This window comes from Ptychodera flava, chromosome 17 (assembly GCF_041260155.1).
Source record: "Ptychodera flava strain L36383 chromosome 17, AS_Pfla_20210202, whole genome shotgun sequence".
Classification (NCBI taxonomy): Eukaryota; Metazoa; Hemichordata; class Enteropneusta; family Ptychoderidae; genus Ptychodera; species Ptychodera flava.
The window spans coordinates 7,598,979-7,626,717 of record NC_091944.1 but is presented as its reverse complement, the minus strand read 5'-3'; the positions used below and the strand labels follow the sequence as shown (position 1 = coordinate 7,626,717).

Sequence of the window (27,739 nt, the reverse complement as noted above, 5' to 3'; positions counted from 1 at the left end):
ACCGCACCAAGTGACCAATCAGAAACACTGTACTTGATGAGTATGGTAATCAAGCAACCCGGAAGTTTCACTTGGCGTACGTACGAGCTAGCACTATACTGTCGAAGCCATATGTGAACTTGCAGACGACGGCTTGCACCTGGCTGGTGAATTGAATCAGGATGCGAAGGCCCATAGTATGTCTCTTGTTGCTGACACTAATTTGTTGTGTCAGTCAAGGGAAGAAGAAAAAGAAAGAAGTGAAAATTGAGGTCATGGTAGGTGCACATCTTAGTATTTACCCTAACTGAATTCATGGTACTGTAATTTGGCAGACTTGTATTTTAGGTTTTACTGTGCCTTTGAAGACCAACGCCAACACGGTTCGCCGACTGAGCGATAGAGTCGTAAATTTAACCATGCTCAGATCGATTAGCGGGGCAGCAGTATCTACGACCTTATGCGCTCCACATGATAAAACACGAATTACAAGATGAAAAGCAGATCCACGCACCATGGAGCACCCACGCTCGGAGACGGAGTTGGCTAGTTTTGTTTACGGAACAGTCATGACAAGTAGCAAGATTGTATACGTGTAGTATCTGTCAATCGGTGACGCTCTGAATGAAAATGCAAGTGAAAGGTGAAGTTTCTTTCACCCTCGGGGATCCATGCTTTAGGTACTGCCTTTTACGTGCCCACAAAAGTTTTGTCGGCATTCTCACGGACGACGTCGATGCCCATGATTGAACACGGATACAGGGAGAGACTCATAAAAACTCAAACTACCATATGGAGTAAGGCGATACCCTTGTCAACTTAAAGTTAAGAAGCCGAGGGACTGCTTCTTGACGGTTAAAATTTCCCAGCTTCTTTTTGTATGCCATGCATTCTCTACAGATTATTCGTCCAATGTGAGTTCAACGTCATGCGTCACTGGGCCATACTTTTCAAAGTGGGTTTACTTTCCACGTCATTTAGCAAAAATAACGGAAACGGATAATAGGTAAACTGTAGTAGCAGTTCACGTACGGATCTCACATTAAAAGTGTCCAAATCGTGCTCTTTCGCCTTTATCTTCCCCTTGGATCATTGCCGAATCATCACTTCGATTGGTAAAAGGGTCGTATTTCATCGTTCATGATCTTGAAGTTCTCGGTTGCCACGTTTGCATATCGATTTTACATGCGCCACTGTTTACTCCGACATTTGAACCGTGTCCGAGTGAGAATGTCTTGGCGTGTCGCTGTGATGTCCCATTGTAAACTTCTCAAGTTTATTAACAAGTCACTCGCAACATAAAGGAAGCTACTAAAAAGTGCAACACGCGACCAGGAGCTGTCATGAACTTGAACTTATGTGCACGCCCAAGGTATATTTATTTAAATAATGACGAATACGTGCTTTCTGCTCAACTGAAAGAAAGAAAATTTACAAATACTATTACTACTGGCGTTCCCAGGTTAAAGATGCTAAATACAAGGCAGGACAAAAAAAACACCGCCTTTCCGTTCGAAAATTTTAATACGGGACGGTATGTGATTCGGGCGACATAGCTTTGGGAAGCAGCCACTTTCCCGCCGTGCACTAGTTGTGGTTTTCTTGCCGCCTCGATGTCTTACAGTTTCTAGTGGATTTGAGTTATGATCTGTTTATTTTACAGTGTAACATTAACATCTCGTGCACGTTGTATGTTTGTCATATATCCCCATTTCATCCTAATTTAAACTTTTCGCTCCGACATGTCGACAGTTCAGTGTTTTTTTTTAAGGTGATGGTATCAGCAGCGAGGTACTAGCACTCTGTATGCAACCTCCCTGGTATTAGTAATACACTAATTCCTAACAGCTATTACTCTAAGTACATATTTACTACTTTCTCCCTATAGTTTGCAGTACTGTCAAAGTTAATTTGTTGGTTTTTGGTGTGCCCCATATTTTCCAAGTCTTCAGTGTCTCACAAGACACACCAAGCAGTTTCACAGGGGCAGAGTGTCTGGAGGCACATGTCGCAGCAAGAAAATGATGCTCCATCACCATAAACTGGCTATGGTTTAAGCAATAATGCTTGTTACCTTCCTCTCCAGATTTGTAATACCAGTGACTTTATTCATCAGCTTTCTATACATAACTCTAACTGTGCATGTAACAAGGATATATAGGACACAGTTGCTCTTTAGCAATTGTATCTCACTCAGGGTTACAAAAGGTTTAATAGTCGTTGACGTGTAAACATCATATGTCAGTTATTAATAATACCAACAAAAAAGTTAAACGGTGCAGTGAATATTTCTACATTAAAAGCCAAAACAATAGAAATACTTTATCCTTTCATTTTCACTCTTTTAAAAATTATAATAATCTCTGAATATGCCATGTTCGCATTATTTTGATCACTGCACCATGCTACAAATAGCATGCATGCTGATAATAATAGTGATATTTTTGGTCTGTATTGTGATGTTGAATTTTCTACTCTTTCCAAACAGTATACCCAGTAAACTTTTGAGTCAGCAGTGTATTATAAGGCCAGACTAATTAAATTCATTGTTTTGCGTCCACACAAAATTTTCTATGGTAATCAGGTTAGAGGTCCAAAAACACACATAGAAAAGTTTACACACTTAAAATTTAGATTTACTTAATTTTTGTCATGTAATATGAATGTTCATTCAAGGATCAATGCAAAAACTTCTTCTTTTCACCTCCATGATTTACACTGCTGTACAGAGTTTATGAACAAAGATTTGTAGGTAGAAAGCTATTTGGTAAACACTCCATGTTCTTTTTGCATGAAACCTTCGTAAATGTACATGCGAGATGCATGAGGACGCAAAACAAATAATTTCATTTCTTTGGCCTAATTGCATCACACTTTGGACATCATTATGCAACATGTCATTATTAATGTGGACTGTCTGTGGTTGGTGCAATTATTGTGTGTGTTTGTAATTTTGCATTTTCTTTTGCTAAATACTAATATATTGCACTTTAGTATAGTAAGTATACATATGCACTGTTAATTAGGGTTTTGTAAAGAACAATAGACATTGTAATGGATGAGTAGATAAAAGATTAACATTTCACAAGGATTCTTATTGTGTACATGTGTACTTAATATTGCAAAGCTGATAATTTAGACACATGAACCATTGCCATGACGTGTATAAAATATCATAACAAAAAATAATCAACCAAGTTAGCGATTTGTGGCATGGTGTCAAAGATTACCATATGGCAAACAGATTTGTGTACAGCGTAGACCAGCACAAATTGTGAAAAAATGATGAAAATAGATCTGCTCAATAACTATCTTCATGAATATCAACATTTGAGCTGAACTAAAATTTCTTCCTTTTTTTGTAATAAATATTAAACCTGTACCCAGATGCAGAGAGTAACATGCACTATATCTTTGTATGATTTTAATACTAACTGTGAAGGCCCCCTCCCAGCAAGAAAAATAATTGAAGTACATGTAGATTGTTTGCGGCCAACGCTGCATCATTAATAAATTTTTCTGTTCATATCACTCAAAAGATCTACAATGGCAGTGAGAATTATAAGTGACAATGCTGTGACATTTCATTGAAAGTATGCGTGGTACGTGCTTAACACCATGTTAAAACAGAACAAGGGTTAGATCAGTATCAGGGACGCTGAAAAAAGAGAGGGTAAAAAGTTAAAAGTTACCCTATATTTCGAAAAAAGACCGTGTTAGTCACATTTTTTGTATGGCCTAAAGGCTACTTGTGCGTTTGGTCCTACTTTAATGAGCAATACACTCTCATTAACATAAAATCTAATGCTGGTTAATTTGTATTCCAGTATACCTGATGAAATTATTAATATCTGATGAAATGCTCATAGTTATTACACGTGTACTTTTTAGAAATGGCTTCATTTAATTTATTGATTGGAAAGCAAACAAAAAATTAAGGGGAAGTTCACCAAGGATGATTTTTACATATGTTGTAGCTCTGTGGTCATTTACCCAGGAAAAACTATTTTCACCATTTATAACTCGAAAGATTTTTTACAAAAACCGATAGAAATAGTAAAGGAAGTTACCCATGTAATTTGAATCATGGGAAAAAAGCTCCAAACTTGGAGCTTGCATAATGTGATATGGAAGGGACCATCTTCGGACGGGTATGGCCCCCATATTGTCCACTCACAGTAACACAGTAGTAAACAGCAACACAAAATCTGACAGTGGACAGTTTATTATGAGTGAATCATCATTTATGCAAGGGTACTCAGTATAAACAAAAGTTACTTAAATACGCACAGCCTGGTTTAAGCATGGGTGAGTGGACAATGCCATACCCATGAGAAAATGGTCCCTTCCATATCACATTATGCAAGCTCCAAGCTTGGCGCTTTTTTCCCATGATTCAAATTACATGGGCAACTTCCTGTACTATTTCTATCGGTTTTTGTAAAAAATCTTGGGAGTTATAAATGGCGAAAACAGCTTTTCCGGGGTAAGTGACCACAAAGCTAGCACATATGTAAAAATCATCCTTGGTGAACTTCCCCTTTAATTGATGAACCGTCTTTTTTTATTTTCCAGTAATTTTGAAAAATCTAAGAAAGTTACAGCATGTTACAAACATTTGCATCAAGTTCCTCTGGTATAAATTGGCAGATGCATTTCCCTTGTGTATAACTGTATAATTATCACAGAGTAGCTATATTTAAATATTCCATCTTCTGGTACAAATGTGTCAGGTCTTTAATTATGCTATGTTACTGATTGTTATCAGACAGGTGGGGTTGACTTGCAGTGCTGATTGGACTGACCTTAACCTCTGACCCCTAACCCCCAACTCAATGTGAAAGATATGTGAGTGCTAATATAGGTATGAATCTAGGTTTTGAATTTTCTGCTGTGTAAATTTGTTTAGAAACAGATACAGATACATTAACAAAGTAGATTAGTAACAGCATATTTCCTCTAGAATTAAGCCAAGTGTACTAAGGGAGTTCAAGCCCATTTTCAAGTAGCCATATGGTAAAGTTTTCTCCTGGTATACAACCAGCTTTTGTAACATCAGATAAATTTGTTTGTGAACAACATAAGTGATGAGTGTGGAAACAACCTCCGGTCAGGGTAAATACTAGACACATTGTCAGTCTTTATACAGAACAAAGAAGACAAGAAAATCAAGTTTGCTAGTTTTTCTGGCCAGCAAGAACACAAAATGCACAAAAATTCATGGAATTTGCACAGCGGCATTATGCTAGAATGATTTTAGACTTGGACAACAAATACACAAAAATGTACAAGATATATGTCACTGCAATTTGTAAATTATAAAAAAGCTCATATTACATAATCTATGGTTTTCAAGGAGTTGGTTCATTTCTTTCCACTCAAAAAGAAATGACATAACTCCTTGTAAACCATAGATTATGAGCTTTTTATAATTTCCTTTTGAGATTGATGCTTGGAAAATGAGATATTACAATGACTATAGCTCTAACTTTAAGGTGAATGCCCGGGACAGATATTTAGAGTTTCAAATTTCTACAATTCTTTTCTCATATACCACTTATGGGGGCTCATTTTAAAGCTGTCGGAGAAAGAAAAACTTTCAATAGCATAATTTTTCGAAAATCCTAAATTTCATTTTGCCTCCCATAGAGTTAACACAGATATGACAGCCATTTTGAATTTCTAACATCACAAAATGTTGGGTAATTTGTTTCACTAGCTCCAAACTTTGCACGGTGACCCCTGATTTTCATTGTTGATTTGGTATGAGAATTGTTGAAAGTTTGATTCAGGAAAGTTTGAGCAAAAGTTTAAGTCTTTCACTAAATTTCACTGATTTTGTTCCTTAAAAATTTTTTTCTTATTCATCTTCCCAAAGAATGATGAAGTACCAAGTATTTATGTCACAAATACGTGTACTTTGTACACTAAACAATGTTACTGTTGAAAAAAAAATTGTAATCTTGACCAGAATTCAGTCATCAACAATGATTAAGCAATAGACATTCACAGAGTCTGTGTAGACATGTTCAACATTATGCCTTTTGAAGTGACTGGCATTAGAGTAAGGAACTTGTTAAAAAACACAATTTAATAAATTTAATAAATTTAATTTAAAACACATTGAAAATCATGGAGAGGCCAAAAGTTACTGCTGATAGAACTTTTAACATTAAACTAAATCATCATGTTAGATAAAGTTTCACCAACTGTAAAATTTAACATTTTACCACAATTTTATAAATGATTAATGTCTTTGAAGAAAAATTATGGGTTTGTTCAGGCTAGTGGGAAGATAGCAATAAATCAATACATTTATGCCTTAGATAAGCAAATCAGATAAAGTAGAAATAGTGAATCAGCCATCTTGAATTATTTACAATAATTGGATATCCTTGTGAATAATTATACGACACACTTGAGTATGATTAAAGATGACATTTGCCTCACGGCTTCAAGGTTACTGTGATTATGTAGACTAAAACAAAGCATGTGATTAAAACAAATACTTAAAAAAATGCAAAGTTGATTATTCATCAATGAAAATTGATTTTCGAAATTCATCAGAAAATTGAATGGTATGAAATTTTTGATAGCTGCAAATCCTATGAACCATGGTTGTTATTTTCAACCCTATAGGCAATTAGAATTTTGTTTTAGTTTAGGTCAGGCACGATAAATAAAATGTTCCTTGGAATCGCCACCTGTAATTTAGCCAATTTAGTATTTTTTTTATTGAAATTGTGGCAAATATGTATAATTTCCACATTACCATTGTTTTAGTGCTGTCAGTTAGTGTCTTGAGTTTTTGCATCTGCGCAACTAAGTCTGAATGAGACTTGCGTCCAGGTTGAACGAACATCAACATGTTGAATAATGTTTGTATTTTAAATTGCTACGATGCAACAAGAGTCGACTCTCAGCAGTTATTATATCCCTGTTTCATGAAGGTTCGTGCATCATGAGTATTAATTTGATCACCAGTATTAGATGTGATGGCCGCCAATTAGTTATGAAGACATTGCTCAGCGAAGTCCAGATGACACATTCAGGGATTTAAATTTGTTCAACACGTTACTGACATGTGATCAGAGATGCATCAGTTTGAATGAGAAGAGCACCGAATGTATCGTATACAGACTATCACAATGGAAAAACGTATGGATGCATTGATGTCAAAGTTGGGTTGGAGGTGTCTTTCTACAGCGAATTCAACATGAAGTTTGTCGTGTTCAATGTTTTCTTTGGTGGTGCGTGCAGGCAAATGACAAATTAAAAAAATCAAAAGTTAGACCAAACCCCTGACCTTTAGGTCAGTAAGAAGACAGTACAGCAATTGTTTTAAGGTAGTATGTGCCTCAAACGTGAAAGACTTAAACTTTTGCTCAAACTTTCCTAAATGAAACTTTCAGTCATTCTCTTACTAAATCAATAATAAAAATCAGGGGTCACTGTGCAAATTTTGGTATTAGAGAAACAAATAACCCAAGATTTGCCAATATTTACAATTCAAAATGGTTGCCATCCCTGTGTTAACTTTGTAGAGAAAAAATAAAATTTTCGATTTTTGAAAAGCTAAGCTGGTGAAAAGTTTTCTTATGCCAAGAGCTCTAAAACGAACCCCCACAAGTGGTATATCAGAAGAGATTTGTAAAAGTAGTTTGAATATCTGTCCCCAAGGTGCTATTTACCTTAATAGGGCATTTTGTTATGCATGTTTTTACAGATTTTTGTTTTCTTCTGGGAGCATGTAGAAATTCTCAGAATTTATTCTGTGAACACTGCCTATATATGCAATGCCACCATTATTTTGTGGAAAGTTTGTAAAATCTAGACTCCCAATCATCAGTAATAATGTAACTCTGGTGGGAGATTTTAGTGGTTCGTGAAAAAAAATTAAAAAAAATTCGCTCACTGCCTATGTAACTTAGAGGAACAATAATTTGTTTTCTCTCTGGCCTTATTAAAAGCTTGAACATTTTTATATCACGTAATACATATTAATTGTCATGCTAAACTACAGTGATATTTTACAATGTTAAACCTGTGTGTACAATATACATGTAGCTGAATGACATTTCACTGCCCCCTTCATTATTGTTGTGCATGTAATACTCTGTTTAGAATGATAAATATACTAGGGAACATCTAAGAGAAAGAATGCGCTGAAGATTAAGCTGTACTGGAAATTGAAAAGCCATTGACTCTCTCGGCACAAAAGTTTTACATATTGCGCTTACTAGTTTAAGATTTATGCAAAGGTTAGTCCAGAAATAAACAGATTGACTCAAAGAGAGCGTACTGCTTCCTTGCTTGAATCTTTTTTAAAAATGTCGTTTGCATTCATAATCAACTGTACTGAAGGTAAAATCAGTCTGCACTGTAAATTAGTTGTCCTTGTACACGTAGGCAGGCTGTTCTGCATCTTTTTTCAACTATCATATTTTCAATTTTTTTCTGGTCAGACGTTTTTCTTGATAAAAAGGCCATCTCATGCACACAATATGTTTCTGGTGGTGATTATGTGATTATATGAAGTGATATGTGTTTAGTTTTATCACTATGCAAGCTATCCAGCACCAGCAGTCTTTTTGTCCATCTGTTCAGTTACACCTCAACAAAAAGATCAATTTGATCATTTTTTTCACTCTGTGTGGAGTTTTAATGGATTTTATTTTTAGGTTCATTAAAATGTCAGCACTTGCAAACTACAACCCACGGTGCCATTTAAGCCCTGCACTGTCAATTTAATAGTTTTAATTCTAGTGAATATGTGAATATGCGGCACCAAACCATATGAAAATCACCACTTATTTGTACAGTGCGTATGTTATTATCATAATTTTATTGAAAAAAATATCTGAAATAGTTTCTTTCCAGGTTTTATGATACTATCATTTTTTTTAGCTACCACAACGAGATGTTTTGATGAATGTTTATCATGAGTTATGTAAGGTACCTGCAATTCTAAATGACAAATCCAAAAATAGCACATATAATGGTCAGATCCCTCGCATAAGTCGGATCAGACATTTGCTCCCTGTAAGAGTTCCAATAACTATGGTGGCTATTTTCCTGACATAAATCAATAGTGACAATCTGTCCTACATGTAAATTGAAAGTTTAGTAACCATTTGCATCACTTGTGTAGCAATCAGGTAGTTTTGTGTCATGTCCTCCCATTGGTGAATTGTTTATTTGCTGTGTGGTGACTGTTTTAGTCTGGCCAATGACTGCCTTGGATCCACAGCAATCAAAAGGTCTCTGTGCACAGTTGGCATTTTCTCATTCGCCAGTTCCTGCATTGGCCATTCACCTGTTTGTGGTTTTAAAACCACACCTTCAATTATGATATAAAACTGATGTACATAAAAAACTGTTACTGAAGTACAGAACATACATGATAAAATTATCTCAAATTCTTTTGAGTTTAAAGGGAGGGGGTCATTGGAACGGTGCCTGTGCAACTTTTATTGTTTATAAACAATGTATTTCATGCACAGTATCTAGGTGCATCACGTCAAATAGCTGTAACATTTAATTTTATGATATACATTATGACAAATATGTTTTAACTTTCATCAATTGGCAAAGTGCCTTCAATACAAGTTTTACATGGTCATATGGGTCCCATATGACCTTTGAGTTCAGTGCCGATGACCCTTTTCTTTTAACTCATGGAAAATTTCTTTAAACTTGGTGAGAAACCTTATTCATGAAAGACACATTTCATGTGTGCAAGGATTGAAAATTATCAACAGGTTGTTAAAAGTTGTCTGTGTAATCAGTGAATGACCTTATAAGTCATACTTCAGGCAGTTTTAGACTTTCTTTGTAATCTTCAAAATCTGCCATCCAGCAATTTTTCTCAAGCCCTATAACCAATATATCTATCATTATACTAATGAATACATGCTGTGTTAACTATTCATATGTGTATGGAAGTATTTTGTGCCACATGGTATAGTATATACTGGCAGTGACAAGGTAGAATTCAATGTCGAAACAGAGTAAATATGCTTGTGTAATAAAGAAACAAAAAGATATCATTTTCCTCGCTGACAAGAATAACAGAAGAGCAATTATGTTCTTTCTTCTGATTTTGCCACCAGCAGAGTCAATTTTAATGTCATTGTTTTACAATAATTGGTAATGTACAGAATAAGAGTGTGTTATTACCTTCTCGTGTCTATTTATAGACAGAGAAGGTATTAGAGTTGAAAACCAATACGCTGCTGTCAAGAACTTCCGTCTGTCAAGACTTCCGTCTGTCAAGATCCGTTGACGGCATGCCATTGTGATGGGTCATATCATAAACTGGTGGGGGTGTTCATGGCTCAGGTTGAGGTGTGGGAGAACGATTTTGAGCTATGACAAAAATCAAAAGGGACTTAGCGGCATAGCCACAGTGTTAAGCCTTTCTCCAAGGTTTCTTAGTCGACTACAATCTATTACAGACTACTGAGCTGACGTTAGGGGTACTCACTTTGTGTTTGCTCACTCTGTGAGCGCTAGTGTTTGGTACTGAGTTGCGTGGATATCCCCTCATGGCCTCACGTGATCTGGGCCTGTTGCATAATCTGCAGAGATGATCATATGCCTCCGAGTCTGAAAACTGTCATTGTGTAAGCCTGTCGGCATTTTCCTTGCATTTTTTCTCATTTAATTTTGCAAAATATCGGCGAGTACCTCAATATTTCAAGATAACCCTTTCTTCCCAATCGTTTCCTGGAGTTTCAGAGTCATATGAACGAAAATGAGTGAAAGTTTTAGACAGGAAAATCGGACGTCGGCCATGTTCAATGTTTACAGTACAATCGGAAGTTTATGTGGAGGAATTAACCAACAAACACAGGAGTGTTGTTGATGCCCGCCCTCTAGGGCAGACCCTCCTATATGAAGTACCACATTTGATGCTTGTGGAAAGCTTGACCACACAATGGAGCATTTAAACTTTTAGAAAATGACAAACTGAATAAGAAGGTATTCAGAAAATGTCAAATACTGAGGAAAAATGCGCAAATATTCAAATAAACAGGTTAACTGATTGGTCAGCTATAAAAAACAATGAAAATGTTTAATGATCAAAAGTTTTTGAGATGCGCACATTTTAACAAATACAGAAATTATTAACATTATAAATATAAGACCAAACTATTTTTTCAGGGATGGGACAGGTTGGAAATGAGGGGTGAGAGACAAAGGCACTCCTATTGCTGCATGTGGATGCAGCCACACCATTTCATTTACAGCATACTTATTCACTGTGTTGTGTTCAAGTTCCATATTGTACTGACTGTCATACAAGGATAACATAAGCAAATCAAATCAATTAGAAAAGGATCAATGCTGTTGTGTGGATTTTGCTGAACATGGCTGATATTTCGCCCTATATATTTGGTATCCAGCAAAGGCATATTTTGATGTAGAGTCAAAATTAACACTACATTGCTGACAATATATTTTACCGTTTCTGCATGAATTTTTCTTTTTAAATTATAGTATATTAGTACTTCAAACAGATTAACAGTGATGTCAATCCATAATTTTACATCACAAAGACTGTAATTCTGCCAACTTTTTTTGTTTTTCAGTCATTTTATAAATTTTGCACTGCACAAGATGATTGAACAAATTGCAATGTTTGAATTTGTAAACTCAAAGAATAAAAATCCTTTGGTCACAAATTAAATTATTTTTGAAAAGAAATTTACTCTTAAACACTTTTAGCATATATTCTTTACACGGTCATGTATTTCAAGGAAAATATGCCTATGAAAAACAGTAATTTCTTCACTTTCAATTTTTTTTCAATACTATGACAATTATCAGCCATGAGGTTATACAAACACAAGACCAGATAGGCGTTTTTCATCATTCCACAGGACTCTTTGGAAAATCCATTAAAAACAGTTAAAAGTGACTGGAAATGATCACTTGGTATACATTTAATTTACAGATGCCAGGTTGTGTATTTCACATGCACTCAGGTCAGTAAGGAAGTGCGTCATTACTATTTTGGACTGTTAATTCTTATTTCTGAATTGTTTAACTTTTTTCCACATTGAACTATCTTAAGGCAGTTTATACTGTAGCTTAGAATTTTTTTGATTGATGTATTTAATCATCTTTTGGGTTCTTTGGGTCCATATCCCACCTCATGCCCCTACATCATCAACTATTTACCAACAACTCCATGCCAACAACCAATTACCTGACCTGGCCACACATTAGAGAAGGTACAGCGTCATTGACGGTATTTTTCAAAATGAACATTAAAACAGAATTTATTTTACTGTTGAGAATGACATTCAAAAGTTATTGTGGCATGCATGCAAGTGATTGAAATAATGCATTTTAGCTGATATGCACCAAGATTTCATCCTGTCCTTGATAATCAAAACTACCGGTAGTCTATTTTATTCAGCTGTGGATCGCCAGTAGTCTGCAGATCATAGTCACAGGCATTTCAGAGTTTTATGAGACCAATTATGCAGAAGAACAGAAAAGATTTTAAAACGCCACCAGTTTATTAAAATATTTTCCTTTTTTTTAATAGGAAGCCATCAGTGAGTGTACAGAAAGGGCTGAAGATGGCGACACTTTGAAAGTTCATTACACCGTAAGTGAAATATTCATCAGAGCCAAAGGTGAAATTCAGTTTTCACTCAGGGATCCAATGCTTGCACTCAGCAGAGAAAATTTAGACTTTAAAACTGAATATCACTCACATGGCTTTCAAAAATCCAATATCACAGATGATACAAAGATTATTGTGATCAGTATCAGAGCTGTAACATATGGTGTTGGGCTGTAGGCAGAAATTGCAACGTTCAGTTTGTTTAAAATGGCAGATGCAATAAATTTTCCCGGATTTAACTGTATATTCATTCTGATTCAAACTGCACAATTGACACACTATGGGTATATTACATATGTAGGCAAATGATGGTGCAGTTATACCACTGTTCTTTTCGCATCTTGACCAATCAGATCACTGCATTTGCACCATCTATATACTGGTATAATATAATATGGATTATATTATCATTGGCTGCAAATAACAGCATTCTTTGAACACAGTTTAATATATTTTATAATAGAAGACTGAGGCAAAACCTAATATGTGCAAAAAGGCCTTTGATATGTCACACATTATTGTGTTAGTTGAAAACATATGACAACAGGTTGCAGGCTTGTTTGGTAATGTCAGTTGCACCTGTCTTCTGCAATATATCAAATTGACACTTAAAATTCTGCATTGTGTCAAATTGATATTTAAAATATAGATGTGTTCAAAAATAAATATATTGAATGTTAATTGTTTTGTGACACAACACAGTTACTCAACCCTTTGAGCGCCAAAGTAAGTTTTTGTCGCCTTTATTACAAAATGTACCCAGTCAACTATTTTTCAGATATTTGCCAAAATTTTGATAAGAAACTGTAGCCTATGAAATTTTATGTCCATTTGGTCCAAAATTATCAAAAAAATTACAGAAAAATTCATAAAAATTGGTAAAATGTAGCGCTCAAATTTTGATGGGAAAAATTACAGCACTCAAAGGGTTAACCCTTCCCCCTAATTCCCTTCCTCTGCCACAGAAAATCATACACTGTACAATTATACCAAAATTTGATGGTTGAAGGGTTTATGGTAATCTTGACTACCAAGGTACATTGTATACAAGACTTTATATTCAGTACCACTCACTCAGTGATCACCATCCAAGTCTCAAATACTTCCCAGAAAGAGGTATATTTATTATTTGGCACACAAAACCTGAAAATTCTTTCATGCAAACACCATCAATCGAGATCTAGGAATCTGAATTCAAAGTTGGTTTTATGCAATAGTTTATTCTACAAATAGACAGTTTATGACTGCTTTGAACTTGAAGCTGTATGTTTTATTCAAGTTTGATATTCAGGAATTCATACTTCTTAATCATGCTTCATCTAGACTACATGTGATACTGCATAATATCCAAGCCATTTCTGAGGTTTTGTTATCCTACGTTATTGAAAATGTTGTATGTGATGTTGCACTTAGTGTATAACCATGGTGATGGCCTTCAAAGGATTTTAATCATTATACTCGTAATTGCGTAACTTAATATGTATTTACCGGTGTATATTGTGGAAATAACATTGTCATTATGTATAACATTCAATTTTGTGATTTTAAAAAAGTCAATTATTGTTTCTTGTACAGTCCCCCAAGCATGCTGAGATACACATTTTTCTACAAGTATACTCATCGATCCTATACAGGTTTAAACTGCTTGGATAAGAATTCAGTGTATACAGTGCATTTTGCACATATAGATGTTGTGTTGACAAGCTAAAATAGTTGATGTTCCAGCCTGCTTTTGGGAGTAGAACAAGAATTCACAAATATTGAGAAAATCATCAAATGTTATACCGGTACACCTACTGGCCCATTAATTGAAATGTGTAGTTTTCATACCTGTTGTTTTTGAGGAATCCAGGCACTTTATTTGTGTATCACTGTGTTTGTTTAAGCAAACTCAGTGATCCAGGCATGCATCAACTAACATCGACATACCAGTGAAAATGCATACTTTGAAGATTTGACTGACCTTTCGTTTGATCACATATGTACATAATGTATAATTTCTCAGTCTCTGAATCCAAGGTTTCCATGATATATGCTGTCAGCCTTTCATATATTTTATGATTTATGACAATATTAAAAATCTGGTGAAAGTTTGAAATATTGTATAACTCAGTTGTTTCCAATGTTTGGTGAGCTTTTGTAAATTTTTCTGTTTGATGTTGTTTGCCTGTTCAGTTTTGTAACTTGAAAGACTGTCCAGAGTAAAAAGATAGAATGCGCTGTAGGGACAGATATTCAGACTCGCAACTTTTTACAATTCTTTTCCTGATCCAAACACCTGTTTTGATTCATTTTAAAGCTCTTGGAGTGAGGAAAAATGTCACCATCTTAGTTTTTCAAAAATCGAAATTTAATTTTTCCCCATATAGTTAACACAGGATTGGTGGCCACTTTGCGTTTCAAATATTGGTATATGTGAGGTAATTTGTTTCTCTAGTACCTGTTTTTGCTCAGTGACCCTGAATTTTATTCTTGATTTAGTAAGAGCATGGTTGAAAGTTCCATTGTTGAAACTTTGAGTAAAAGTCTTTGGTCATTTACTTTTGTTACGTGTACTAACGTACCTTTAAAAAATTCTTGTCTTTTTTTTTTAACTCAATGCCTCATTTACCAAACTTAGTATTGACATGCTGGTACTCTATATGGAAAAAATATTTCTCAAAAAGGTTATCCTTGGCAAAAATTTAGTTGAAAAAAAGCAGCAGGTTTTATAGTGACATAGAATGAGCACACATGATGAGTCCCTTCACCAAATTGGTAGTACGACTGTGCCATAACAGGCATGTCTCACCATATTTTTGGTGAAAAAGTAGTGCAGACTGCTTGCAAGATCTCCACCATTAAAGAGCTTTTCATGTTGACTATCGCTGAGACAGAAGAACAGCCTTCAATGATACCCTATTTTTGAAAAACATTCAGCAGATAAAACGTAAACACTTCCCCTGATAAGCAAGGGAGCACAAACAGCTGTGTCTGGTTTGTTATCAGTCCCAACGTTGCAATTTATCCATTCATGGGTTTCTGATGTGTGTAATACAGTACATCTGTATAGTTTGAAAAATTCACCACTATTTTCTTTCTCCTGTTTGCAACATGTATTTCATTTATTTAGTATACATGTATATCATTCAAAAGCGTTACAAAATCAGCCAGTAATAGGACCATTCTCTAAAAGAGAGAAAAACTTGAAAAACTATTCAGCTCACAGATACATGTACGTATTATGAATGTACAATGCGCAGTTGGAGTCGTACATTTCAGAATATTTTCAATTAACATGAGCAAAGGCTATCAGTCTATTTCTGAGGGCATCATATTGGAATTTCAATACAAACTATGGTTACCATAGAACAATATTGTCTGTTTTTAAAGTTCATCTTCCCAGTGGGAAATCTTAAGGCAGTTTAAGGGTTGGCAGTGCAATTTAAAGGAAAGATCCCAAAAGCATTCGGCGTAACCTAGCTCACTCACAGTGCATACTACTCTTATCAGAAAAAAGTTAATTTCCATAGAGTGCTGTCATTCTGTTTTCAATCGCTGAAAGGTTTCAGAAGTTATCTGTTTCAAAGCAAGCCCTGTGGAAACATCGGGTAATCTCTTGGGGGAGAAAATCCAGCAAATATGAGATTTCAAAGTTTATCAGAACACCGCGGTGAGTCACGGTTCACTTAGCTGATTAAATCACCAGAGGAAATGAAGTTGAAAGAAATACAAAGATAACCAATTAGTATCAGTGAAATTAATATTTCACAATGTCATGTCATAAAAAGTTATCTCCCAGTGTATGCATATCAAATATTAAGAGAAGCTAATATTGAGTTCAACATATTTGATTTTCCCTTAAGTGTACAGTGATATGTCAACCTCATTGCCTGTGACATCAAATATACCTCATAATTAATTCTTTAATTTTTTGGTAATATCCACACAGAAACAGTAGCAGGGTGTGAATAAATTTGAGGGAATTTTACCCTTATTACGGGAAGGAAAAGTTACATTTTATTGCAGGTTAACATTTCAAGCAATAAATAAATTAACAAATAAACAAACAAACAAACAAACAAACAAACAAACAAACAAAATAATAAAGTAATATTAATGATACTGTCTAAGATGTTCTTAATGTTCGTTCATTTTTTTATTGGAAATAACACCAGACCAGGCATTAAAATTGAGACATTGTTACAGCATTATAAGGTTGGAACAAGCTTAATTGCCAAATCTGTAGCAAAAATCCAAAGGTCTGTGGAAATGTGAATGACATTGCAATTATCATGTAACAAATTTACCTTGCTGTAACTTTTTGATGATTTATTACTATTTTTTATGTCAACCATAGTTTCTTCTTCTGCTCTCCAAAGCATGTTAAGATACAGAGTATTTAGCTTGTCTATTAAGCCTGTATATGTGTAAACTGCATTCTGGTCCAAACTAGAATTCAAATGTAAACAAGCTAAATTAGAATATTTTGTGTTTCAACATGCTTTTTGGGATAGAATAAGAACTTGCAATTGACATACAGAACTTACAATTGACATACAGAACTTGAAATTGACATACAGAACTTGCAATTGACATACAGAACTTGCAATTGACATACAGAACAAAAACAGTGAAAAAAATCATCAAAAGTTACAGCTAATCTTCCAAGCTGTTTGTTGTTGAAATGAAATTGCTATTGAAAGTTGCTAGTCTGCAATTTTACATAATGTAAGGATGTTGTAAAATAATGGACCCCTCCACCAATGATGTCCCAGCCCCTCAGGTGGAAGCTGAGGCTGAGTGCCATCTGAATGGGTAGAACTTTATTTATGATGCCAGCACAAATAAAATAATCTGTATTTAAATAACAAATACACTGTCACTGTGCTATAAAAAGCCTTGAACAAATACACAATCTCATACTATTTTCAGTGTTGACCAAAGTGACAATAATATGTCTGTGTTTGCACCAACACTTTTTAACACATGCTCATTTGTGCTTCATGGATGTTTTGGTATCACATCAGATTATCATCAGTCTATTTAATTTTCAAACTATAGAAGTGAATTCCAGCATTTTACCTGTCTTCATATCCACCCCCCCCCCCCCTGCTCCCTAGCAAAACAAGAATAAATCAGAAAAGTGGAACATTTTCAAAATGTTTCACCATGTAAAGAAATTTTTTTTTGTTTAATTACCATAAACTGCATAATCGGAGCTGCATTTCCAAGAGAAGCCACACTCTAACTTTACAACATAGTGTTCGATCATTTTTGGCAACTTTTGTATTTTTTTTCATTTGTAATGTAATGGAGACTGCTTGTTGATATGCAGAAATTTAAATTTTATTTAAGTTCCCTAATGAACGAATATGAAGTTAAACCTCCACAGCATTTTCATTCTGATACTCATTTCTGTCATTTAACCCTCTTTCTCCCAAGTTGTATTTATTTCTATGGTTTGTCTATGGAGCCTGGTAGAAAGACGATTAATTGGTTCAAGCCTGGCTGCATGTGCAGTCATTCCGTTAATGATACAAATATTTATACAAACTTTTCACGCTTGCCAAACTTCACAAGATTTATCTCTCTGAGGCGTGACAAAATGAAGTGTTCTAGAGGATGCACATATTTATAAACAGGCAAAATAATAAACAATGAAAAAGTTAGGAAAATAATTTGTAGTTATTTTCTCAAGTTTTACATACTCTTGATCTTGTTTTAATTGTCCAATACAGGGCAGGCTTGAATCTACAGGCGAAGTTTTCGACTCCAGCCAGGGAAAACAGCCCTTTGAGTTTGTGATTGGTGCAAAGCCTAAACAGGTCATCGAAGGATGGGACATTGGTTTGAAAGGAATGTGTGTTGGGTAAGCAATGCATCTTTACATTAAGGTAGAACAACCCTTGGGGACACAAATTTGGACTCTCAAACTTTTACAATTCTTTTCTGATCTACAGCTTGCAGATGTCATTTAAGCTCTTGGTGTAAGAAAACTTTTCACTGGCTTAGTTTTTTGAAATTCGAAAATTTTGTTTTTCTCCATAGAGTTAACACAGGGATGGCGGTCATATTTGTGATAATAAGTTTTGCAATTTGGTGGCTGGAGCTAATGTTATACTTAATATAAAATTTTGTTCAGTTATCTACAGATCTCTCTTCACAACCATGGTTTCACCCGAAACCATTGTAATCAGTGGTAGTTGTGGACCATTTTTGCAGGGAATATGGGGATGAACAGGTTAAACATTGTACAGATTATCAAGGGTGTCCGTATTACAGAATGATTTCAGAATACTGAGGATCTTCATGAGAGAAAGATAGAGTTTAAAGGTTTTGTTTAGATGACCTGTCCTTGTCTTTATAAAATTAATGTTGTTTATGTTAAATTTAAATTTGTACTATTTGAAATTTGTAGAAAAATGGCCATTCAAATCATTTATCACAGTGTGTTTATAATGCATTGCCTCGTCAGATATCGGTTACGTTAATAAATCAGCCTAAACGATAATTGCTTGTTAAAAGTCAGAGTTTATGAACACACCAGGCAATTCGTTTGACTTACATCTCCGATATTGTATGCAGAGGTTCGTCCTCCTGTGAAAAGAATTCCAGCTCTCAATTAGCATATGCACTTTCTGCGTACACAAACTTTAAATAACGGAAGGCATGTCACTACCACATTGTCATGTATATGTTTAACTCACAGAAAATGAAAGCAAGTTGGTTTACAGATCAAGGACTTCAGTGTAAAGGATCCTGCGATGGAAGATCATGTTTACAATTTGAAAATTAGGAGAATATAAACAAAGCAGAACTTTTACATACGGTATTAAATCAATATTTTACGGTTCTTACCAGTATACCACACTGAAATTACTTGTAGCCACTTAATAAAGATTTTTTAAACTCTGGGGAAAAAATTGCTGTTTTAATTATTTTCTATAAAAACTGTAAAGAACAAAATCTCAAAAAAAATCCGAGCACAAGCTGCAGTAACATTAAAAGTAAAGGTTCAGGTGGACAAAAATTCTGTTTCTGTCAACTGCAGCAAATGTTGAGTGTGCATTGCTATATTTGAAACAAAATTTGCAATCGCCATTAACGCGATATAAATAGCTACTCTGTAGTAATACAGAATTAATAAAATTAATGCTCAAAAAACAACAAATTCATTTCTGTTAATGTAAAAGTATCGAGTCAGGATGATGAAGTGATCATGTTGTCTGAAATTATTTCTCTCCGTATTCATTTCCACTCATGTCAAATGTCATACACACAAAGCCCAGCTGCAGTCATTTGCGTCGTCAGACTAAATATAAGGAAACACTGGGTCAAAGGTCTGAGACATTTGTGACTTACAGCTGAGGCAGTGTTTCCGCAGAGCACGGTAACCTAGAAAAATGTGACTTCACTTAACCAAGTTATTTTAAGAAAGTGCATTCCCCTCTCTACATGTATGTCAAGATTGTGATAATTGGGAAACAGAAAAAAAAATGTCTAGATGCTTCTAAACCTTAAAGCTAACTGTGATGTTGAAAGTGGTACAAGACTGTATGTACTAATTTCTACTTTAGCCAAAATGGATGACTCCAAAGAGTCATAGAGATCTGTAACTTCATGTCTTCGAACTTAAAATAGCAATAAATTTTGCTTTGTCTACAGGGAAAGAAGACTGATAGTTATACCGCCAGAATTTGCCTATGGTAAAAGGGGTAGCCCTCCACAGATACCACGTAAGTTGAAACTTTGAAACATTTTAACTTTTTTATGATCATCTATAAATCTTAGGAACAGTTACTTTTGCACTCAAATTTTTACACTTTTCTAGTTCACTGCTTCAGTGTACTCATTTTGCAGTGTGTTGAGTACACGTGAAGTTTTTGTCACTGCCTTCTTTTCGGAAAAATCAAAAAAATTTTCCCTCACAGAATTAAAATCTGTAGTAACCATTTTTAGCTCCGCTGTCAGTGACGCGGAGCTTATCAAATAGGTTGATTTTCCGTCGTCGTCGTCGTCGTCCGTCAACAATTGCCTTCTCCTCTGAAACTGCAAGTCCAATTGCTTTGAAATTTTATATGCAGTTCACTTGGGGTGACCTCACTTAAGTTTGTTCAAATCGTGGTGAAATTTGCATATTTGTATTTTTGGGGCATTTTTTTGGTGTTTTGGTCAAAAGATCTTCTCTGCAACCGCTTGTCCGATTGCTTTGAAAATTGATATGCAGTTTACTTAGGGTGACTTCAGTCAGATTTGTTCAAATCGTGGTGAAATTTGCATATTTGTATGTTTAAGGCAATTTTTGTCATTTTTGGTAAAAAATCTTTAAAATCTTCTTCTTCAAAACTACCAGTAAGATAGCTTTGATATTTGGTACATATGTCCCTAGGGATGATCTTTTTCAGATTTGTTCAAATTGTGCAGAAATATGCAAATTTGCATTTTTAAGGCAATTTTGGCCATTTTTGGTCAAAAAATGTATTTCTCAAAAAGAACTGGTCTGTTAGTTTGAATGTGGTATACAGGTTTCTATAGATGAACCTAGTAATATATATTGAATTTCTGATGAATTCTGTAATTTTGTATTTTGGGGCAATTTTTGCCATTTTTGGTCAAAAATGTGTATTTCCAAAACTACTCATCTGATAGCTTTGAAATTTGGTATACAGGTTTCTACAGATGAACTAAATGATATTTACTGAAATTATGATGAAATCTGCAATTTTGTATTTTTGGGGCAATTTTTTCCATTTTTAGTCAAAAAATGTGTATTTCCACAACTACTCATCTGATAGCTTTACAATTTGGTATACAGGTTCCTACAGATCACCTTAATGATATTTATTGAAATTATGATAAAATCAGCAATTTTTTAAATTTTGGGGCAATTTTGGCCATTTTTGGTGAAAAAATGCTTCTCAAAAAGTACTGGTCTGATATCTTGAAATTTGGTATGCAGGTTTCTACAGATGAACTAAGTAATATGTATTGGATTTCTGATGAAATCTGTAATTTTGTATTTTTGGGGCAATTTTTGCCATTTTTGGTCAAAAAATGTGTATTTCCAAAACTACTCATCTGGTAGCTTTGAAATTTGGTATACAGGTTTCTATAGATGAACTAAATGATATTTATTGAAATTATGATGAAATCTGCAATTTTGTATTTTCGGGGCAATTTCTTCCATTTTTGGTCGAAAAATGTATTTCTCAAAAAGTACTGGTCTGATAGCTTTGAAATTTGGTATACAGGTTTCTATAGATGAACTAAATTTGATCTTTTGAAATTATGATGAAATCTGCAATTTTTATTTTTGGGGCAATTGTTGCCATTTTTGGTCAGAAATTTTATTCTCAAAAATCTACTCATCATGTAGGTTTGTTTGACATGTTCTTTAGGGATGATCTGATGTGATATATTCAAAGTATGATGAAATCTTCAATTGTGTATTTTTGCAGCTATTTTAGCCACTTTTTTCTGGCCACTGCATTGAGCTATCAAAGATATCCGCTTTCTTCATCAACATGTGTCAAAAATAGCTATTCTCGACCTAAACACAGCGGAGCTATATCGGCCGCTAGGTTGCTTTTTATTTTCAAGAATTGGTAAATTTTGCCAAATATATTTCTCTAATGCCAAACTTTGCCAAAAGAATGGTTTTAAGTTTTTTAAGGAAAGTTTGAGTTTAAAACTTTATGCCTTGGGACATTTATTGCCATAAAAATCTTGGACAAATATTACAGCATTATGGGCCTTTGGACTTAATGTGCATAGCAGTGTTTTACAGCAAGGATTCACATAGGGATTATTTATCTGAATGCCCCCATGCAGTATTGTTTGATGTAGTGAGGTGAATTATCAAACCACTGAGACACTAACAGTGCAGAGCCTAAAGAGATGATAAGAGTAAAAACCATGAAATGTGAGTGAGTTTTATCTAATCCTCAGAGAGACCAAGGTTACTCAACCAGAGTAAGGTCAAATGTGGAATTATTTCATACACTGCCCTCAGGCTGTCTGAAGCAGTAATGTTTTTATCATTCAGCTTTCATAAGGCTGGCATACCGTATATCCCCTGCATTGTTTCAATAGCCCAAAACTTATGTCTAGCATCATGCTGTGATTTTGAAATTATAAAACTCTTGAAAAAATTCCAACTGAGAAAAAATACATCACCGGTGTCCCCCTGAAGCCAATCATTAAATTTTTCCACAGGTATTAAATCACATGGGTTTTACTTCATTCATATTCATAATACCAATAGTACGGCACATGGCTGTGGTCTCCTAGATACTGGTCTTTTAATACAGTACATGATATACCTCCGTGTGAATGGGTCACATGGGGATGTGAGTGACCTTTTTTTACTTAGCTTGAGTATTTTCACAGTCAATTGAGCAGTTTTATGGTATTAATGAAAAAATCCGCACAGTGCTAGACACAAGATTCATGATAAAGTACAACAAAATTCCAGGCCATCATAAGACTGAATGGCTGTTAATTTGACTTTAATGTGCCATAATTATCTTGCCGGAACATTTTATAGGCTGTAATTTCTCTTAAACATGAACAATTCCAGTGACAAGGATTTGCTACCTCATTCGAATACTGAAAAATCCATTGGCATTTTGTTGGCCAGTTTAAGTTTTCTGTAAATACTGCCCGTATACTGTGTACCATTGCTTTTGTTGCAAGTTATGAAAGAGATATCTTTCACCATGCTCTGTTTGACATCAGTCATATTTTTGTATATAGAACAATAGTCAACCAGACATACAATGTACCAGTAACTAAAACCAATTTTAGAACAGCTTATTTAGGGATGTTCTGTAGAACGTCTGTATAATATATAAAACAGCAAAACACACGTGTTTTATTTTTTGAGCCTTAAAATGGGCAATAGCAGTGACTCATGATGATTTTTTTCACAGTTTCCAATTTTTATGTCAATTGTAATACTTTTTGTGCTTCATAAACATATTGAAACGCCTACTTAACATGTCAACACAGCTTCTGTGCACGTAAATTGCTCTGTCATAGTTAATTTTGAAATCTAGCCTGGACCAGTTTACTTTGTTAACAATAAGTATGCAGTTTCCACATGTACATGTTGAGTTGACAAGCTGAATAATGAATCAAAGAAACTGTTGTTGACATACACAACAAAAATAGTGAAAAAATCATCAACACTTACATGTACAGCTACTACTTGTCTTTCAATATTCTGTTTAAGGTAGAACGCACCTCGGGGACAGAAATTCGGGCCTTCAAATTTTATCAATTTTCTTCTGACCTACCACTTGTGAGGGCTCATTTTGAAGCTCTTGGCAAAAGAAAAGTTTTCACCGTCTTAGTTTTTCGAAAATCGAAAATTATATTTTTTCCCATAGAGTTAACACGGGGATGGCGGCCATTTTGAATTTCAAATATCGAGAAATCGCAAGTTATTTGTCTCTCTAGTACCAAAGTTTGCACGGTGACCCCTGATTTTTATTCTTGCTTTGGTAAGAGAATGGTTGAAAGTTTCACTGAGGAAAGTTTGAGCAAAAGTTTAAGTCTTTCACTTTTGAGGTGCATATTACCTTAAGTACACACATTCTCTAACTTTTCTTTGTTTTCTCTGCTTTCTATTACTTTAGCACACGCAACGTTGGAGTTTGACACCCATCTGGTCTCCCTGACGAAGCAAACATTTCAAGAAAAATATCTACCACATGTCCAGTTCCTCTCAATACCTGTAGGCATTGGGATTTTCTTCTACTATTTATACGACAAAATAAGACGGGCACCCTCAGAACAGGAGGTAAAGAAAGCAGGAAAAATTGAAAAAAAGAAAAGTTCCAAGAAGAAAAAGTGATTTTTAGTTTCCTGATAGTTTTATTCAAAGTTTAGATAAATCTATGGAGATTTTTATATTGTGATTTACTTTATTTTGCAAAGTTTGCAAGTTTAGAGAGCTCGTACACTGTCAGGTTAATTATGGTGCGATGAATAAATTGTCATGCCATTACTACATCAATTGCTAACAGCAGAATCTAGAAATTTTGTAGCTTTTAAACAGCCAGTAGATAAAAGTTTTGATGACTTTTTCACTGTATTGTTTTTAATGTCCCAGAGGCTGGACCAGAGTTCACTTTCAATAATGACAGTGTAGTTTACTCATGTACAGGCTGAGTTGACAAGCCAAACACCAGTATGCTTTGAGGAGTAGAACAAGAAACTGTAGTTGAAATAAATAGTGAAAAAGTTACCGAAAGTTACATGTACTGGCCCTTGAAGCATACGCTGAATATCGCTACATACTATACTGTACTGATTCTCTATTGAAGTTCAATGATTAGTGTGATGTCGTAGTTTCTACTGAAAATTTCCTTCCTCCGAAAAAAGTGTCAGAAATTTAGAGATGAGCAATCTAATTAACCGAGAAGATGGTGTGAGAGCTCTCAGATGCTAGCTCTGTAATTTTATTATTTAAAAAAAAAATATTTTCTCTCTCTGCAGAGGTGCTTTGGCCCTGCCTTAGACAAAAAGGGTTTCTCGAGGGTCTATGGTTTAACCACCCTGGTCCGCCATTCCTCAGGAAATAGGGTAACCCCATGTTGGGTTGTTCCATTATTAGGGCTGTCCCAATGTTGGGTCATTCTATAAAGCACAAGGGGTGGCAGACTCAAAAGAACCAAAATACTTGCAACCACTAGTGTATTCACAGCAAGTGAATGCATTGTAAAGATGACACGTGAGAAAGAATGGCCTTGCGTGTTTACTTGTGAGAATGGGAATTCAAAGATTCATTCCATTTTCCTTTAACCCTTTCATCGATATGGTTTGGCCCAAAACCTTTGTTATCAATGGTATTTTAGACCCTTGTATAGAGAGTGAGGGGGGGAGGTCAACAGGTGAAAACCGACAAAAACACTAGAAAACTGGAGGAAAAATGTTTGAAAGAGTTACTTGTCAGTGCCTTTGCTCAATCATTTCAAATAGATGATGTGAATACTACGTAGGATGCCACTTATGAAGTCTTCCATGGAATAATTCAATTCAGAGAAATATTGGGTTGAAATAGATTTTTTCCAGTGATTTTGAGAAGACTGAATTCCAAGTCATTTCCTATTCTGGGAATGTTGAAAAAAATCCATGAACTTCCACATACAGCACTTCATGAATTAATTTTTGTAAACATGTACTTCATCTACCAGATACAAACATTCACAAACCTGCCCTGTAGAAAACATCATACGCTGATTCAAAAACATAAGGTCTTTAAGTATTCAAAATACTCAAAAACATTTTTTTGCCATCTGCAGACTAGATTTAGTGGAAACTGCCATTTTTTTCCAGTTATGGGTCAGTTTTTTGCCGCAGAAATAAACACTTGTAATGTTTGATCTGAATATTGTTCAGACTACAGAGGTATCTGGTTAAAAAGCTAATGGTCTGTAAATCTGTTCACAAAGATTACCTACATGACAATTTAATAGAAATTCACTCAAACATAAAAAGGGAGATCTCAAAGACACCTTGACATTTGCAACTTTTCAGGTTATACACAATATAATGCTTCTATGCCATGTTTTTGATCTCATCTATGCAAGTTCAAAATTTATCATATATTACATCAGTCAATTTACGGTTTACTTCATCTCATAGTACCGGTATAACGTATATATAACATATCACTGTATGAGGCATATTCCAATGTCCTCTGGATGGCCCCGTGTGATCTACATTTTATCCTGCAAGATGTCTATGTTCCATCGACATTTTATAAACTTCCAGGTACTTTCCTCATGCAGTCACACTGTGTGTGGTTTGCATATCAAAATTCTTTTGTTTTCGGTCGTCAAAAGTAATATCCTTCAGAATCAGAATTTATGATAAGCAATCTGATAAAAGCTTCAGTAATTGTAACTTTTTACATGTTTTTAGTATTGTAGTACCGTTTATTAAGTACTACTTTTCTGTCAAATTTTTGCAGCGTTTTGAAATGCCCAGTATTTAATGTGGCAATGCAGCATGTCTGTGTGTGATGTGAGTTGTTAATACTGGTAATTGGATTCAATTTCAAGTCTGGGCCTTATTTTGACTATCATCAACAGCAATGCAGGGTCATAGATATAATAAAATCAGTGTTGACAAGTTGGGTACTGGGTATTTCAACATGCTGTAGGAAGTAGACCTTGAAACTGTTTGTTGACATAAACAACAAACACCTGAAAAAAAATCTCAATGTTACAGTTACTTGGCCTTTATATGCGTGTTGGTTGTGAGTAAATTTGATGTGAAAATTCAAGTGTGATTTTTTTTCCCAATATTATTGAAACTTGACAGGAGTCAGTATGGGTAATTTTGCTAGTATCAAACATTGATGTAATTTAAAGAGAAATTACTGTAATTTTGATATCTTTGCTGTTTTGTTATCTAGAACAAACATATTTTGTTCTTCCTTGAGAATGTTGAAGTTCAAAATATTGACCTTGTTGATGCAACGTATTGTCCACAGTATGCAGTGAATATTGTTGAGAAAAATTAAGAATAACATTATGCATAGGAGCTAGTGTTGACAGACTGATTGCCAGTAATTTGGACCTGATTTTTTGAGTATCACTAGGAAAAGTGTTGCACAAAAATAACAGAAGTACTGGAACATACACAAATAATTCAGCTAACTGAACTTGAAGCGTTTTGTTGAAGATGCTTTGTCACTCCGGTAGAAGTTTCATTCAACTCATAATGCTCTTCCAATACCTGTTTAAATGATATCCACAGTGTTTAGTGATGTGAAAATTTACCTCAAAAAGCTAGCTTTCTAAATATTTCTAAATTCTGTGTCATTTTTTTTGTACAAGTCTGGTGTAAAACACACCTTTAGTCACCGTTACTCACAAATTCCAAGCACACTGCACACCCATTTTCCCCTGACAAGCCTGGCTTACTTAAAATTTTGTCCACTATATGAAACTTTTAAGTAAAAGAGACTAAAAATTTGTGAAAATCTTTCCCTCACTATGAAATAAAACTCTGTAATTACTGGTGTATGGTTGTAAATGTTATTTGAGAACTGTAAGTATTGTTCAATTCTTGTTTTTTGTTCAATAAAACAAATGAATAGATGAATAAAAAAACTGTCAAATGATA

General features: G+C 34.7%; 1 protein-coding gene across 1 annotated transcript; it reads left to right on the top strand.

Moving 5' to 3' along the window:
- Positions 1–42: 42 nt before the first annotated feature.
- On the top strand, positions 43–27,739 carry LOC139115288 (uncharacterized). Its single transcript, XM_070677298.1, has 5 exons — positions 43–257; positions 12,539–12,601; positions 18,340–18,470; positions 20,267–20,337; positions 24,241–27,739. The coding sequence occupies exons 1-5, from the start codon at positions 162–164 to the stop codon at positions 24,456–24,458; spliced, it is 579 nt and encodes a 192-aa protein (XP_070533399.1). The 5' UTR covers positions 43–161; the 3' UTR covers positions 24,459–27,739.

Coding starts and splice junctions, on each gene's coding strand:
- LOC139115288 (XM_070677298.1), top strand. CDS start 162: ATGCGAAGGCCCATAGTATGTCTCTTGTTGCTGACACTAATTTGTTGT. Junction 258..12,538: donor AAGTGAAAATTGAGGTCATG/GTAGGTGCACAT, acceptor TTTTTTTAATAG/GAAGCCATCAGTGAGTGTAC. Junction 12,602..18,339: donor CTTTGAAAGTTCATTACACC/GTAAGTGAAATA, acceptor TGTCCAATACAG/GGCAGGCTTGAATCTACAGG.